The sequence below is a fragment of the Oryza sativa genome, chromosome 2, assembly GCF_034140825.1.
Source record: "Oryza sativa Japonica Group chromosome 2, ASM3414082v1".
In the NCBI taxonomy this organism is placed as follows: domain Eukaryota; kingdom Viridiplantae; phylum Streptophyta; class Magnoliopsida; order Poales; family Poaceae; genus Oryza; species Oryza sativa.
This window is the reverse complement of record NC_089036.1, coordinates 11,977,327-11,990,521: the sequence shown is the minus strand read 5'-3', so window position 1 is coordinate 11,990,521 and position 13,195 is coordinate 11,977,327. Positions and strand designations below refer to the sequence as shown.

Genomic DNA, 13,195 nt, shown 5'->3' with positions numbered 1-13,195 from the left:
TATTCTCTCCGTCCCTTAATATAAGGGATTTTGATATTTTGCTTACACTGTTTGACCATTTGTCCTATTCAAAAAAATTTTGGAATTATTATTTAATTTATTTGTGACTTATTTTATTATCCAAAGTACTTTAAGCACAACTTTTCGCTTTTTATATTTGCACAAATTTTTTAAATAAGACGTAGTCAAACAGTGTAACTAAAATGTCAAAATCTCTTATATTAAGGGACGAAGAGAGTAGTATTCATATGAATGCAAGGCACACACCACATGATCAAGCGTACCTAATAGTATTCCCTCTATCTTACAATAAACCAATTAAATATGAGATGCGATACATCATAATATTATGAATTTAAACATTTTATATTTGGTTAATTTGTTTTGGAAAGAAGTAATAAATTTCTCCAACACTGACCAACCGTATAATAATATATATAAATAACTTAAATCATTTGGATTATTGTTCATTTATAAATATGCATTGTCCCTAGGCTTGCCTCCCCGGGGCCGAAGAAGTCTGGCCAAAAAAAAAAAAGGCCCACGATAGTTATTGGACGAGCTTGGGCAGGGAGAGAGATATATATACAAAACCAAGCCCGAAAAATTTTAACTATTTTTTTAGCGAAGAAATGCGTAAGGCGTACACATGCAAATTAAATGCTCACAGATGGGTCGTTTTGGTTTGCTGGGCCGTCTCCGTTTTCTTCTAAACCGAAATGAGAACCAGCATGGAGGCACTCTTTGGTTGGATGCACGGCTAATTAAAGTACAGAGACTTCTCGTCATCAAGTAATAATAGCAGCTCTTAAGATCCAAAATTAAGGCTCTTTCTGCTACAACCAGAGATTGCGAGAAACTAGCATTTGGACATTTAAGTGCAAGAATTAGATTATGATGTTTAATTTGTTTCACAGTACGTATGTGCTCTCTGTCGCAATGTACTCCGATCCATTTTACAGTAGCTAGCTAGTTCACGTGCATGTACTATACTTGTTCAGTGATCTCTTTTGACACATCCATGCGCCGCACTGATCTGGTCATCTCAAGACCTGGATTATATATAATGCAGCAAGTCAGAAGCAAATTAAAGGTAAGCATGAACAAAGATCAATTCAATGATCGATGTACACTGACTATAAATATAGGTCATCGCAACCTGCAGACAAGCTGTGGGATAAGCAGCTCTTTTCGATCGAGTTAGCCAGCGCCTAGCTATTAGCTATAGTTATTAGTTAGCTAGCAAATTAAGCTCCAATGGACAGGCAGAAGAACCGTGCTGAGCAGCCACAGTCGTCGGAAGACAAGAAGGAGGATGATGAGAAGAAAAAGAAGATCAAGAGGTCTACCCTGTAGGCCGAAAACCGTCAGAATAATATGAATTACCGTCAGAAAATACTTTTCTGTGGGTGCACCGTCAGAGTTTGCCGACAGAAAAAAGACCACGGAGAAAATAAATTTTTCTGTCGTTTTCCTGACAGAAATATCATTTCTGTCGGGAATTCCTGTCGGTTGGCTCACAAAAAAAATCAACTGGCGTCAGGTTTGTGAAAGCTTATTTTTGACGTGGACCCGTCAGGAAAAACCATCATCCACCGTCAGAAAAAATGAGTTCCACGCCCAAAAAAAAACACATGGTGATTTGGATAAATATATGAACATCAATCACAATCCATACATCAAAATTCAAGTCTGCAAAGCTTACATAAATAGTCCATCTAAGTTCAGTACATACAAATTCATTCAAACCGGATTTAGTAATATACAAAGGGTCCATAGAAAAGATAAATGTGTTCAGTTACAATTCATCAAACATATGTAAAAGAACATTGTCTTCCAGCAGCAGTCCGTGTTCCGTGGTGCTTCAACCTTGGGCAAAGGAAGCTAAAAGGTTTTAAAAAAGAGGTTCAATTTCATAATTTTCTTCATTACAAAATAAATAACAATGATTCTGAATACCCCAGTTATAGAGAAACAAATAGATTAGTACAGGAAAAACTGAAGTGAGCAACATAAATTTGTCAACTACAAAGCATGAAAATGAAATATGGCAACTGAAATGAAAAGTGACCATGAAAATACTTCCTGTAGTACTCTGCCAATTCAGATAAGACATAAATGCTAGGATAATAGGATCAAACTCATTTTCTATGGATGCTTAAATGACAAGTTTCATGGTGCAAATGCTAGGACATCTTAGACTAAGAAAGATTTCATCCACTGAATGAGAAGCATACCTTGATTTTCATCATGTGCAACGTTCTGTAGATATTTAACTGCAGCACTTAAAGATTCAAGCTATGGCCTGTTAAGAAAAATACAAAGTGCCATGAACAAGGTAAATTATAAAGGGTTTGTACATAAGAAAATTTTAAAAACAAGAGACTGAAACTAATTTATTGTTCTGATGGCATGTATCTATCCAACACATGTAGCAGTATGTGACTTGCCAAAAGATATACATGGACTTGGACTTGTGAAGTATGTATATGCACTAGTAGAGACTAGAAAGCACTAATGATTTCATGCATACAACCTGAGCTAAAAATATGTTTTCTTAGCTACTAAAACAGAGAAAATAAAACACTATAATACTCATTATTCACACAATCCTTACCATGAATTGCAAGGTAAAAATAGCATAAGAAAAGCATCTGCATTCTAACTAAATGTGACCAAGAAAGCATAGTGCATGATAATCCACTGATAGATTAATTCCATGTCAAACAACTCAGTACCAGACACAAACAAAGTTTTATGAATAGCAGGGACTCTAGTGTGGGAGTACCTGTCAATCTGTCATGCCACAACATTAGGTCTTCACAAAATGGCTAGAGGAAAATTAGTTGGTCCAGACATAATTGTCTTACAAGGCTGAAACAAGAAACAAATCATTTAGATGTAAAATAAATATTATACTCTAGGAGTAAGTAATCCAAGAAAATTAAATTTCTATTATAGAAACTAAATCACATAATGTAGACAATATGGGAACCAACTTGTCTTGCTTAATATCTGGGAATCAGAGCTCTGAGAAAAAATAATAATTGGCAACAACAGTAATGGATCAACTAATCCAATCTAGATTAGTTGATGAATGCAGCAACGCAGGTTTTGACACAAGAACCCAATCTAGATCTACTGACATTCCACTGACAATCATTAAACTTGTGGTCAAGGGCCAATAACCCAATCTAGATCTACTACTGGGCAGTCACGTAATACGGATCAAAGCCAAAATAATCCACAAGTGTAAACTAGTATGACTTACACTTTTTCATCCTGAAGGAGAATGGTTGGCTGCAACTTTGGAGCAGATTAAATTGAACTCCTAGAAATCTCCGCCGGCGGCTATCTGAACAAATCGGTGTTTGGGATTAGCAGCGGAAACACATGCTAGCATGGACAGAGGTGCTCCAAACCGTTTCCTCACCATTGAAACACATATTTTTGGATGCTTTTACTTACTGAAGAGGAGGGGAAGGAGGGGCAGCGCCCATTCTCCTGCCGGCGCTGCCGGAGCCGAGAACCGCGAGATCTGGAGCACCCACACTCGATACGGCTGGATCCGTGGTTCCCAGGGTTGGGGCATCCAGATCTAGAGGTTCTGAGCTTGGGCCTTGGGGTGGCTAGCACCGGCAGTGGAGGGGATGGTGGAAGCTCGTCGCCGGCAGGAGATGGTGGTGATGGTCGGCTGCATCTTGCCGATGGCGCTGGGCGGAGGCTCGGTAGCCGACCCGCCGTTCGTCGAAGGTATCGCACAGGCGCTCGCCATGCGGATCTGGAGAGAATAGAGGGGCGGCGACGGCTCGAGGGTTTGGGAAGAGGGGTGGGGAATTAGGTTTTGGGACTTGGCTGCCTGAGTTTTATTTGATGGTTCTTGAGGCCTACTTGTCAGCGCTATTTTTCTGTGGGTCTGTGTGAAAACCTACAAAAATAACACAATTTTTCTGTGGGTATAAGTAACCCCGTCAAGAAAATTAATATTCCTGTGAGTTGGCTGTGGAACCTACAGGAAATCTAGCGGCCCACAGGGTAGCTCTCAAGTCTGGTAGAAAGAAGGGCACCGGGGAGCAGCATGGAGGTGAAGGTGAGCAAAGTCAGGGATCCTCATCATCCCAGAAGCAGCAGAGCGTGAGTGAAACACAACGAGAGAGGGAGAAACACGGTATATAACTTCTAGCTTTCTTCTTCTTCTTCTTCTTCTTGATTCTTGATTTCTTGCATTATTGCCATAGCTTCAATTGCTTACTTGATTATTGCATGCATTAATTGCTGTAAAATTAATAAACTTTGCAGATCTGCCACCGATGTATCTGGACATAGACGACTTGATCATAACTCGGACTTCAGATGGCGAGGATTCGGACGAGCTGTGCTCCATCAAGTCGGACAGCCCCAGGGACGCTACGCCGCCCAGGAAGATACCTCCTGCAGGCCGACGTTCGTAGTTCGATCATTTTCTAGTGTGATCGATCCGTGCCACGCATGCACCTGTGTCCCATATAGGAGTAGTAGCGTAGTACTATGTAGCTGTACTAATTGTGTGTGTTCGTGTCATGTTCAATTTAGTGAGGTTGGAGAGAGCTAGCTAAGGTTCGTTTCTGTGTGTGTGTCGCAATTTAAATTTAGTTTGCTGTGTGTCTAGGTTTTGTGTGTGTCGTAATTTAAATTTAGTTGCATGTACGCGTGTATGTCGCTTAGCTGATCGGTCGGCTATGAGAGACTGGCTAATTGTATTGTCGTAATTTAAATTGAGTCTAATGATCGTGCGTACGTCGTGTTTAATTGTATTGTTGGGTAATACTCTCTCCGTCCCTAAATATTTAACGCCGTTGATTTTTTTTTAAATATGTTTGACCGTTCGTCTTATTAAAAACTATAGTAGTAGTATATTTAATAATGAATCAAATGATAGAAAAAGAATTAATAATTACTTAAATTTTTTAATAGGACGAATTATCAAACATGTTTAAAAAAATCAACGGCATCAAAAATATTTAGGGAAGGAGGGAGTAATATTCCGCCAATTCTATTTTTCTATCAATGAGATAGCACTCTTGTCATCTTCTCTTCCTACTAAATTAATTAATGAGGGGAGACTTTGTTTCTGTTTTTTCCTAGCTTTATCCGAGTCAATTTATTTTCAGCTACATATATTTACGAAGCATTCTTGGATTTCCGTCCATTTTTTACGATTCATCATCATCATTATCAGGTTATATAATACAGTGAGCTATACATGCATGATTTTTCATTTAAGGCGACAAGAACTGACTACTATCCCAACCAAGTATGTTCAGAGTTACTCTTGAGAGGCAAATCCCATACCAAGATTCAAGAAATCTGGAATTACAACAGCTGCTTCTATCTTGTAGATTTCTGGCCTAAGAAACGAAGAACACACATAATATGATATAAAAGAAGGTATGAATGCTCAAAGGTGTTGTAAAACATTTTTCTAAGATACAGGGGAGTAAAACTAGCTAGATACTGCCTTCTCCTTCCTTGCTGATGCCATATTCTTCAACAAGCTTGGTAACCAGTACTGTAAGATCGACGAACGCGCTGAACGATGCTCGCAGGAACCGAGCCTCTACAGCTTCAAAGTGCCTGAATTAGATTCAGAAAATTTTGTATCAGTACACATCGTGAATCAAAGTAAACACAATCGATAGCAATTGTTAAGAATGGATTTACTGACACGACGAGCTTGCCACCAGAAACAGACATCTCCCTCTTTACCTTGTCAGGTTGCAACTGCAAGATAAATACCACAGGATTCGAGTTCTTTTCTCAACAAGCTAGCATGAAGAAAAGAGGAAACATTGGGACTCCTTATGAAAACAAGAACCATGTTAAAGTGTACTATAACTTCTTACCTCCTTATCAACAGCTAGCGTTTTGTAAACTATGGATGCGCGTTCCTCGGATCCATAATCAATTTCAAAGTCACTGCCATACAAAAAGGTTGTTAGTGCAAGATAAATTTTCTCTACATATGAGCTACATAGTTGATGCAATACTATGCGTAAGTAGCAATGTCTGAGGAACAGGATGATTAAAGGTAGCAGATGATTCAGTATGCATAAAAGCAACATATATCAAGTTGATTACTACTAGCTCCAAGAGTTTTCTGCAAGGCTGGGTTTGTGAGACTATAGCCATGAAACAGCCATTCGCCACAAGTTTTTAAGCTATTTTTTTTTTGGCATTGATCATTCGCTCATGAAAATACATCATTTAATAACACTATATGGTCAAACGATAAAATCACTATTCTGCTCTAATTTCCATAACCCAGCAAATTTGCTTGTGCGTCAGTGGGACATCATTGTAACTTCCTAACAGATGCTGCACACTTTCATTTCTTCTGTGTTGTCTGAACTCTGAACACTACGATAAATTATTACAGAATTTCTGGCTTCCAGTCTTAACTCTTAAGAAACTAAATGTCGCCAATGGAAGTGGTTTATTTAATGATCCATCAGTTCGTGGCTTTACATTGAGAACAAAGCTTTGCGTACCCTCGCAAAATAATAGCTTTACCAATTACGACAGGATATTTACTCCATGAAAATAATCAGGTATTCCCACCGATTCAGTTCAAAATGCTTCGAAAATAGCAGTCATTGCCCTATACTATGTATCATAGTATCAATAGGTCTCAAATTTGCATGAATTTGGGGGTAAAAAAAAAGGTATAAGGAAGTATGCGCAACACATTGATAGGCAGGGAAACTGAAATGAAACCGCCGCCTAGCCAAAGAAAGCATAAACAGTAGCAAATGCTTCTTTTAGGCAATTCGTCGAACACCACGAGCGCAGGTGAAAGCAACACGGGGATAGCACAGCACCACAGCAGCATATGCACTCCGGTAGGAGAAATATCATCCAAAATTGCTCATCGAGAAGGCACGAATCGTTGAAAAAAAATATGACCGCGCAAATCGTCACCATTCGGAAGGAGAGGGAGAGGGAGAGGGAGAGGGAGAGTCACCAGGTGAAGTCCCAGCACTGAGCTAGATTCAGATCTTTCAACGCACTGTCCGACATATTCACACCTGTGCAGAGAAATTGTAGAAAAATAAGGCCATGTACAACTCAGACCTCTCCTAAAGTTTCATATGCAGCTAGTGAATCATATCTGACAAGTAATTGGAGCATTTTCAATTAAAATATGGTACAGCTGTAGCCTACAAATCCATATAGGAACAATATAACAACAGCAATGTAAATACAATAAGCAACAACAGCTATTCTAATTTCTAAAGTCCAGCAATTAGTCAGCCCTCAGATGCTCATAGGAAACTATAGGTGACCAAATCAACCACAATGTGGTTGTTATTGAGCTCTCGTTAATCCAAATTCCACCAGGTATATATATAACTCTGCAATCCTTCCACCACTGTGTACCACAATAATTAAACCGCCACTAATATCCATACTCCAAAGCAAACAAAGCGAATGATTGCTCATTTGTACTGAGGAATCATGTAATAATAAGGGGAAACAAAAAGGCAAAATCATCATCATGGAGAAGTACCACTGCATTAGCGCATAATTCACAACGAACTGGATCAGCAACTCAGCTACAGTCAACTCAACAACCCGAAACAACAAGCAGCAACCAGCAAGTCGTCCGGAACGCCGTATTCTACCGACACCCTCATCCGAATCAGTACCTCCTCAATTCCGTCCACGACCTAGGAAAACAAACCTAGGAAGCACCGAGCGGGGGCTAGATCTCCCCTCCAAATCCGCCGCCACGACCACCGCTAATTCACAACTACCCCCACACCGCCGCACGCTGTCCACACACACACACACACTACACCGACGGCGCCATTTCAGCTGTACTCCATCCCTAAGTCCGGCAGCGAGATCTCATCCCATCCAACCCCCATAAATCCCGAGAAGAACAAACAAAAAAAAAAAAACAAAATCCCCCAGAAAATCCCGCCGCGAGAGATGGGGGGAAGAGATCACATCACATCACATCACACGCGAAGCGAGAGCAGGGCCCGGGCGGCCAGCGAGCCAGATGCGATCTGCGAATGCTGCGCGCGGGGAGGGGAGGGGGCGGGGAAGGGGATGGGGGGGATCGCCTGATGCCGGGGAGCGAGGCGGGGCCGGGCCGCCGGAGGTGGGGGGAGTTCGCCGGCAAGCGCGGGGGCGGGGAGGCAGTTCGCTGGCTGGCTGAGACGCGACGCGGCGTTGGCTTGGCTTGGGCTTTTGGTTGGCCGCTCCCTCTCTCTCTCCGCTGCTACTGGAATACTGATGCTGTCATTGGGTTGGGGAAGAGAGCGAGTGGGGGCGTCGAGTTATACTGTGGTGGCGTCGCGTTGGTGTCCTGCTGCTGCTGCTGGCTGTCGTGTTTTGGACTTGGTCTGCCAAATTTGCATCCAGCTCCTGAAGAATGTTGGTATTAGCTTAGGCCAGTGTTTGGCTAATAGGATATGGAAATGATTTCCCACCTACTAAAAACATATTTAAATCCTAACCATTTATTCTCTCTCTTTCATTTAATCCTAACTCTTCATTCAATTTTCAATCCCAATCTCACTCCCTATTTCCTATTATCCAAACACACCCTACAGAGATACTCACTCTATTTTAGATTATATGTCATTTTGACTTTGATTAAAGTAAAATTGTTTCAAATTTGATTAAATTTAGAAAAGTAGTCACATATTCAACGCAATACAAATATACTATAATAATATATTCAATTATAAGCTTAATGAAACTAATTTAGTGTTGTAGATATTAGTATATTTATGTATAAACTTGATTAAACTTAGAGTAGATTAATTTTGATCAAAGTCAAAATAGCTTATAATCTAAAACGGATGTAGTAGCTTGCAACATTGCTGCTAGCCCATTTCTCCCGAAAAAAAACGATGTATCTTATTTGCGCATGATTAAGTAATTATTAACTAAAATAAAAAATAATATAATTTTAAAGTAGCATTCCTGTGGAACATTTTTAAAAGAAAATTACACCGTTTAGCAATTCGGGAAACACGTGGAAAATGAGAGTATAAATTGAAAAAAGGATTGCTAAGCTCTAATCATTTGAACTATCATTGATAAGGCGACAAAAAAACAAATGAACTAACAAAAAAATCTTATGGATAAACATTTATATTCATGTTATTGGAGGTTTTGAAGCTTAAACTGTAAAAATGATATTAAAAATTTGGGATTTTCTCGATGATTTCACAGTTTAGCAAAAAAAAGAAGAAGAAGAAGCAGAAGATACGCAATCTGTGGGGTGAGAACGAGATAACGGTCCTAATATGGGTTCTTTTTTATATAAAAAGAAAATCTTACTAACGAGAATGCAAAATGCAGCTGATTTCCTGCTTATAATTCCATATGTAACTAACCAGCACATGTCCTCCGCTGAGCAAAATGAAGTTTCCAAAGGGCTTTGTACGACAAACAACCCATAGGATTCCATAATAATTCGGCAATAATTAAGGAATTCCGATCCATCTGATTGGCGTTTGCGGGGGTGGGGGGGCCTCAATTTTAAAATTGAAAAATCAAGGAGGAAGTGATTAATGTGCAGCGGCAGTTGCGGATTTTGTGGTACGAGTCCACCGGGAGAACGACCCAAGGTCGCAACCATTAGAACGTTGCAGAAGTGAGCACTCGGTTTTTTGCGTGCAATTAATTCCGTATAAAAACAAATAGAACACCCAACACTTACAGACAAAAGAAGAGCAAGAGAAAACACAACTAATAAGTCGACATAGTTTGTCTATTCTCCATTTGAAGGCCTGGTGACAGGCCAAGGCCCATTCCCAGCCTTATATGTTCTGAAAATGGAGATCATCATTTCCAGCCCTAACTAACTTGTATCCATTGCAGCCCAAACAACTTAAGCAACAGCATCCTAATCCTTTCCTAGGTCATTTAGATTAGAGCACCAAAGCACTCTAGGGCGTTTGCAGGTGGGCCATAGCATTTGAAGGGCAAACTGCTTGTCTAGCAACCAATCAGAATTTCATCTAAGAAAAGCAACCAATCTGCGTATCGCCTTTAAAAACAACCAATCAGCACAACATTTTTACTAGCAAGCAATACAGCTGCCACCTGATTGAGAAAACTTGACATACAAAAACTATGCACCATGATTATCCTTCACATTTGTGGAAGTTAATCAATATATACTAGCAAAATACGGGCTCTAGTGATTCATTACCATCGGGGAACTATGAAATATAATTCTTCTCAACAGGAGTGGCTCCTCTAAATCGTCCACGAGAACAAGAGTACCACAGTACTGAACTCATCCAAAACCGCTGGTTCCGTTCATTCTAGGATAAATCGAAGCTCCTAAATGAGAAGATAGGTGACAGTTGTTGTACAGAGAACAAACGTTCAACTATTTTACTCCACCTAAGTAGGGAGAACACGAACTAGGTTTAGTTCACCCAAGTACGGAGAACACGCACGAGCGAATGGATTAAATCCATGAGCTCGCAGGGGGAGGGGGAGAGGGAGAGGTGAGCGGCTTATTACCTTCAGCCAGTGGCGTCAACGGCAGTCGGCGGGGCGAGACCGACAATGGATTCCGGGGCGTCCAGGCCGGGCGTGAGGCGACTGGCGGAGAAGACGGGATGGTGACTGCGGGAGCGGGATAACCTGGGGCGACCGGCGGCGGCGGAGATCCGGGTGTCGGCGGCGAGAGGCGATCTCCGGCACGGCGGCGCCCGACGAACCCTAGCCGCCCTAGTCGCCGCCCGTGGGGAGGAATTACTCGCGTCGGAACGAAATGGTGTACGGCCGGGAGAAGGATTGGGGTGGCAGGAATTTTTACACTTTACCCCTTTTACTAAACTTATTCTATATCTTAGACCTTGACAAAACTATGGGCCGTTTTGGTTTGATGCCAAAAACATACCCTACCAATTTATTGGCAAATTGAATAGTTTGTGTGTTAGTTTGGATTGAGACTAAATATTTGGTAGTGCCCCTAAAATATTTGGTCATATTCTAGAAGTTTCTTCACTATGCTATAAGAATTTGGCTTTAAATTGGTAGCAATCCAAATGTTAGCTAAATAATTTTACCCTACCAATATTTTGGTAGTGCCAAAATTTTCCTAGACTTTGGCACTACCAATGAATTGGTAGGGTAAAGAACCAAACAAGCCCTATAACCACAAGCATATGCCTATGGGCCAATTACCTACATGCCCCTGTAATTTCACCCAATCCCTTCTACGCCCCATAAATTTGTTTGATCTCTTATATACCCCTGAGTTTTTATTTGCATCCCTTAAATACCCATTCCGTTAGTTGACCATTAGTTTGACCGTTAGTTATTGAAGAAATTACTTTATTGTCCTTGGTATATTGTTAAAAGCTAGAAATGTTTTATGTGTAAATTATTTGAGTTGTGAAAACCAATAAGGAATAAGTTACTAAATATTTGTTATGAATTTTTAAAAACAAAACATTATTTCATGAAAATAAAAAAGATTTATTGTAAAAAAAGTTCTGCATAAAATTTGAAAATTACTTTTCAACAAATATTTAGTGAAAAAAGATTCGTTGTAAAAAAACAAAGGGGATGTAATTAGTTTATCACAAATTAGAAAACAAATTTAAAATTTTTAAATAAATTTCAGATCAAATTTGATGAATTTCGTATATCTTCCCAAAAAATTAAACCTAAATAACATTTAGTTTTTGCTCTTAATTTTCTGGTGAAACTAATGTATGTATTTAATCATTTTTTTAAAAATAATAAAAAATAATAAGTTTTATTTTTTAAGTTGGGCATCAAATGATTATATTGCTTGTATTTTGTATAAGTTAATTTTTTCATATGAAAATTTATTGGGTAGGTACCACATATGTATAGGATGGGTAATATAGTCATTTTAAAATATTTAACGGTCAACTAATGGTTAACTAACGGAGATGGGTATAGAGAAGATCAAAATGAAAACTCAGGGGTATATAAGGGATGAGGTCAAATTCAGGGGTATTAAAGGGATTGAGTAAATTTTTAAGGGTATATAGGAATTTTCTCTATGCCTATCTATCTATTTATCTATCTTTCATTCATCACTCAATGCAATGGTTCAAATTGTCCATATTAAATCCAATGCTTGAGATTCATCCCACCTCCAACCTCTTCCTACCCCGCAGGTTCCCCTTCCCCTCCCGAGTCCGACTCCATAATCGCCGCCACCAATCTCCAACCCGCCCATGCCCGCGATTCGCCGACCATCGTGCCACCGCGCCCCCCACCCACAGCGCCACATCCTCTCTTCCCTCGCTAACGGCTCTTCCACCGCGCCGTCGCCGGCTTCAAGTATTCACTGGCTCTACGTGCATGTAGAGGTATTTTGCCTGCCATGACCCATCTGTTGCTCACAACAAGGAATGAAAAATACTACCTCCGTCCTATAATAATTGTATTTCTATCATGCAAAATTTGTCAAAAAAAATTGTATTTCTAATAAGATGGGACACAACAAATGGAATGTGTACCCACAACCTTCCTTTTAATTAAGATTACATATGGTGTGTCGCTTAACATTCCTTTTAATCAAGTATACATATGGAATATACGCATACAATATAGTTATTAAATAGGGTTATTGTGGTAAATTATGTTTGCTGTTAATATGTCTTTAATTTCCTAAAAATATAATTATTATGGGACATAGGTAGTATAATATGAACGTGAAGTGGTGGCTAGTAACTTGGAAGTAGAGATTAGCTTGATTAAAAAATAAAAAAGTGTTGAATGTTTGTTGTACGTATAACATATTAACTATTGCTTAAATAACATACTATCTATATCAATTAGAGCAAGTTTAATAGTACAGCCAACTATGGGCTCCAAATTAGCTAATAGCTAGTTGATACAATAGTTACCAATAAACATGTACTGTATAATTAATGTCAGGTCCCAGATGTTATACACACATACATCTTGGAGTCTGTGCTGCAGCTGGCTATAAATCTGTAGCCCGCTGCTCTTATATCTCTTCTTTTACCTCATTAAAATATGTTTATAGCCGGCTTATAGTCTACTATTGTACCTGCTCTTAGAGCAAACGGTCGACTATATTATTTTGCACTAGATGAGTAGAGAGGGGTTTACTTGATGGCACAGAGAAAGACTCCAAGAGTGACTTATGTTGTAATTTAGGCTTAAGTCAACT

At 39.6% G+C, this 13,195-nt stretch overlaps 1 protein-coding gene across 2 annotated transcripts; it reads right to left on the bottom strand.

The window, feature by feature from the left end:
• Window positions 1-5,250: 5,250 nt before the first annotated feature.
• Window positions 5,251-10,799, bottom strand: LOC9272617 (uncharacterized). 2 transcript variants are annotated; one of them, XM_015767152.3, is made up of 6 exons: window positions 10,534-10,799; window positions 8,331-8,412; window positions 7,001-7,064; window positions 5,883-5,955; window positions 5,705-5,760; window positions 5,251-5,613 (listed from the first exon to the last, which is right to left on the bottom strand). In XM_015767152.3, exons 3-6 carry the CDS (start codon window positions 7,054-7,056, stop codon window positions 5,487-5,489), a joined length of 312 nt encoding a protein of 103 aa, XP_015622638.1. In that variant the 5' UTR covers window positions 7,057-7,064; window positions 8,331-8,412; window positions 10,534-10,799; the 3' UTR covers window positions 5,251-5,486. The 2 variants fall into 2 exon arrangements, with proteins under 2 accessions (XP_015622638.1, XP_015622637.1); XM_015767151.3 differs by lacking the exon at window positions 8,331-8,412.
• Between the last annotated feature and the right edge of the window lie 2,396 nt (window positions 10,800-13,195).

Coding starts and splice junctions, on each gene's coding strand:
- LOC9272617 (XM_015767152.3), bottom strand. CDS start 7,056: ATGTCGGACAGTGCGTTGAAAGATCTGAATCTAGCTCAGTGCTGGGAC. Junction 5,761..5,882: donor CGCTAGCTGTTGATAAGGAG/GTAAGAAGTTAT, acceptor TTTATCTTGCAG/TTGCAACCTGACAAGGTAAA. Junction 5,614..5,704: donor TCTGGTGGCAAGCTCGTCGT/GTCAGTAAATCC, acceptor AATCTAATTCAG/GCACTTTGAAGCTGTAGAGG.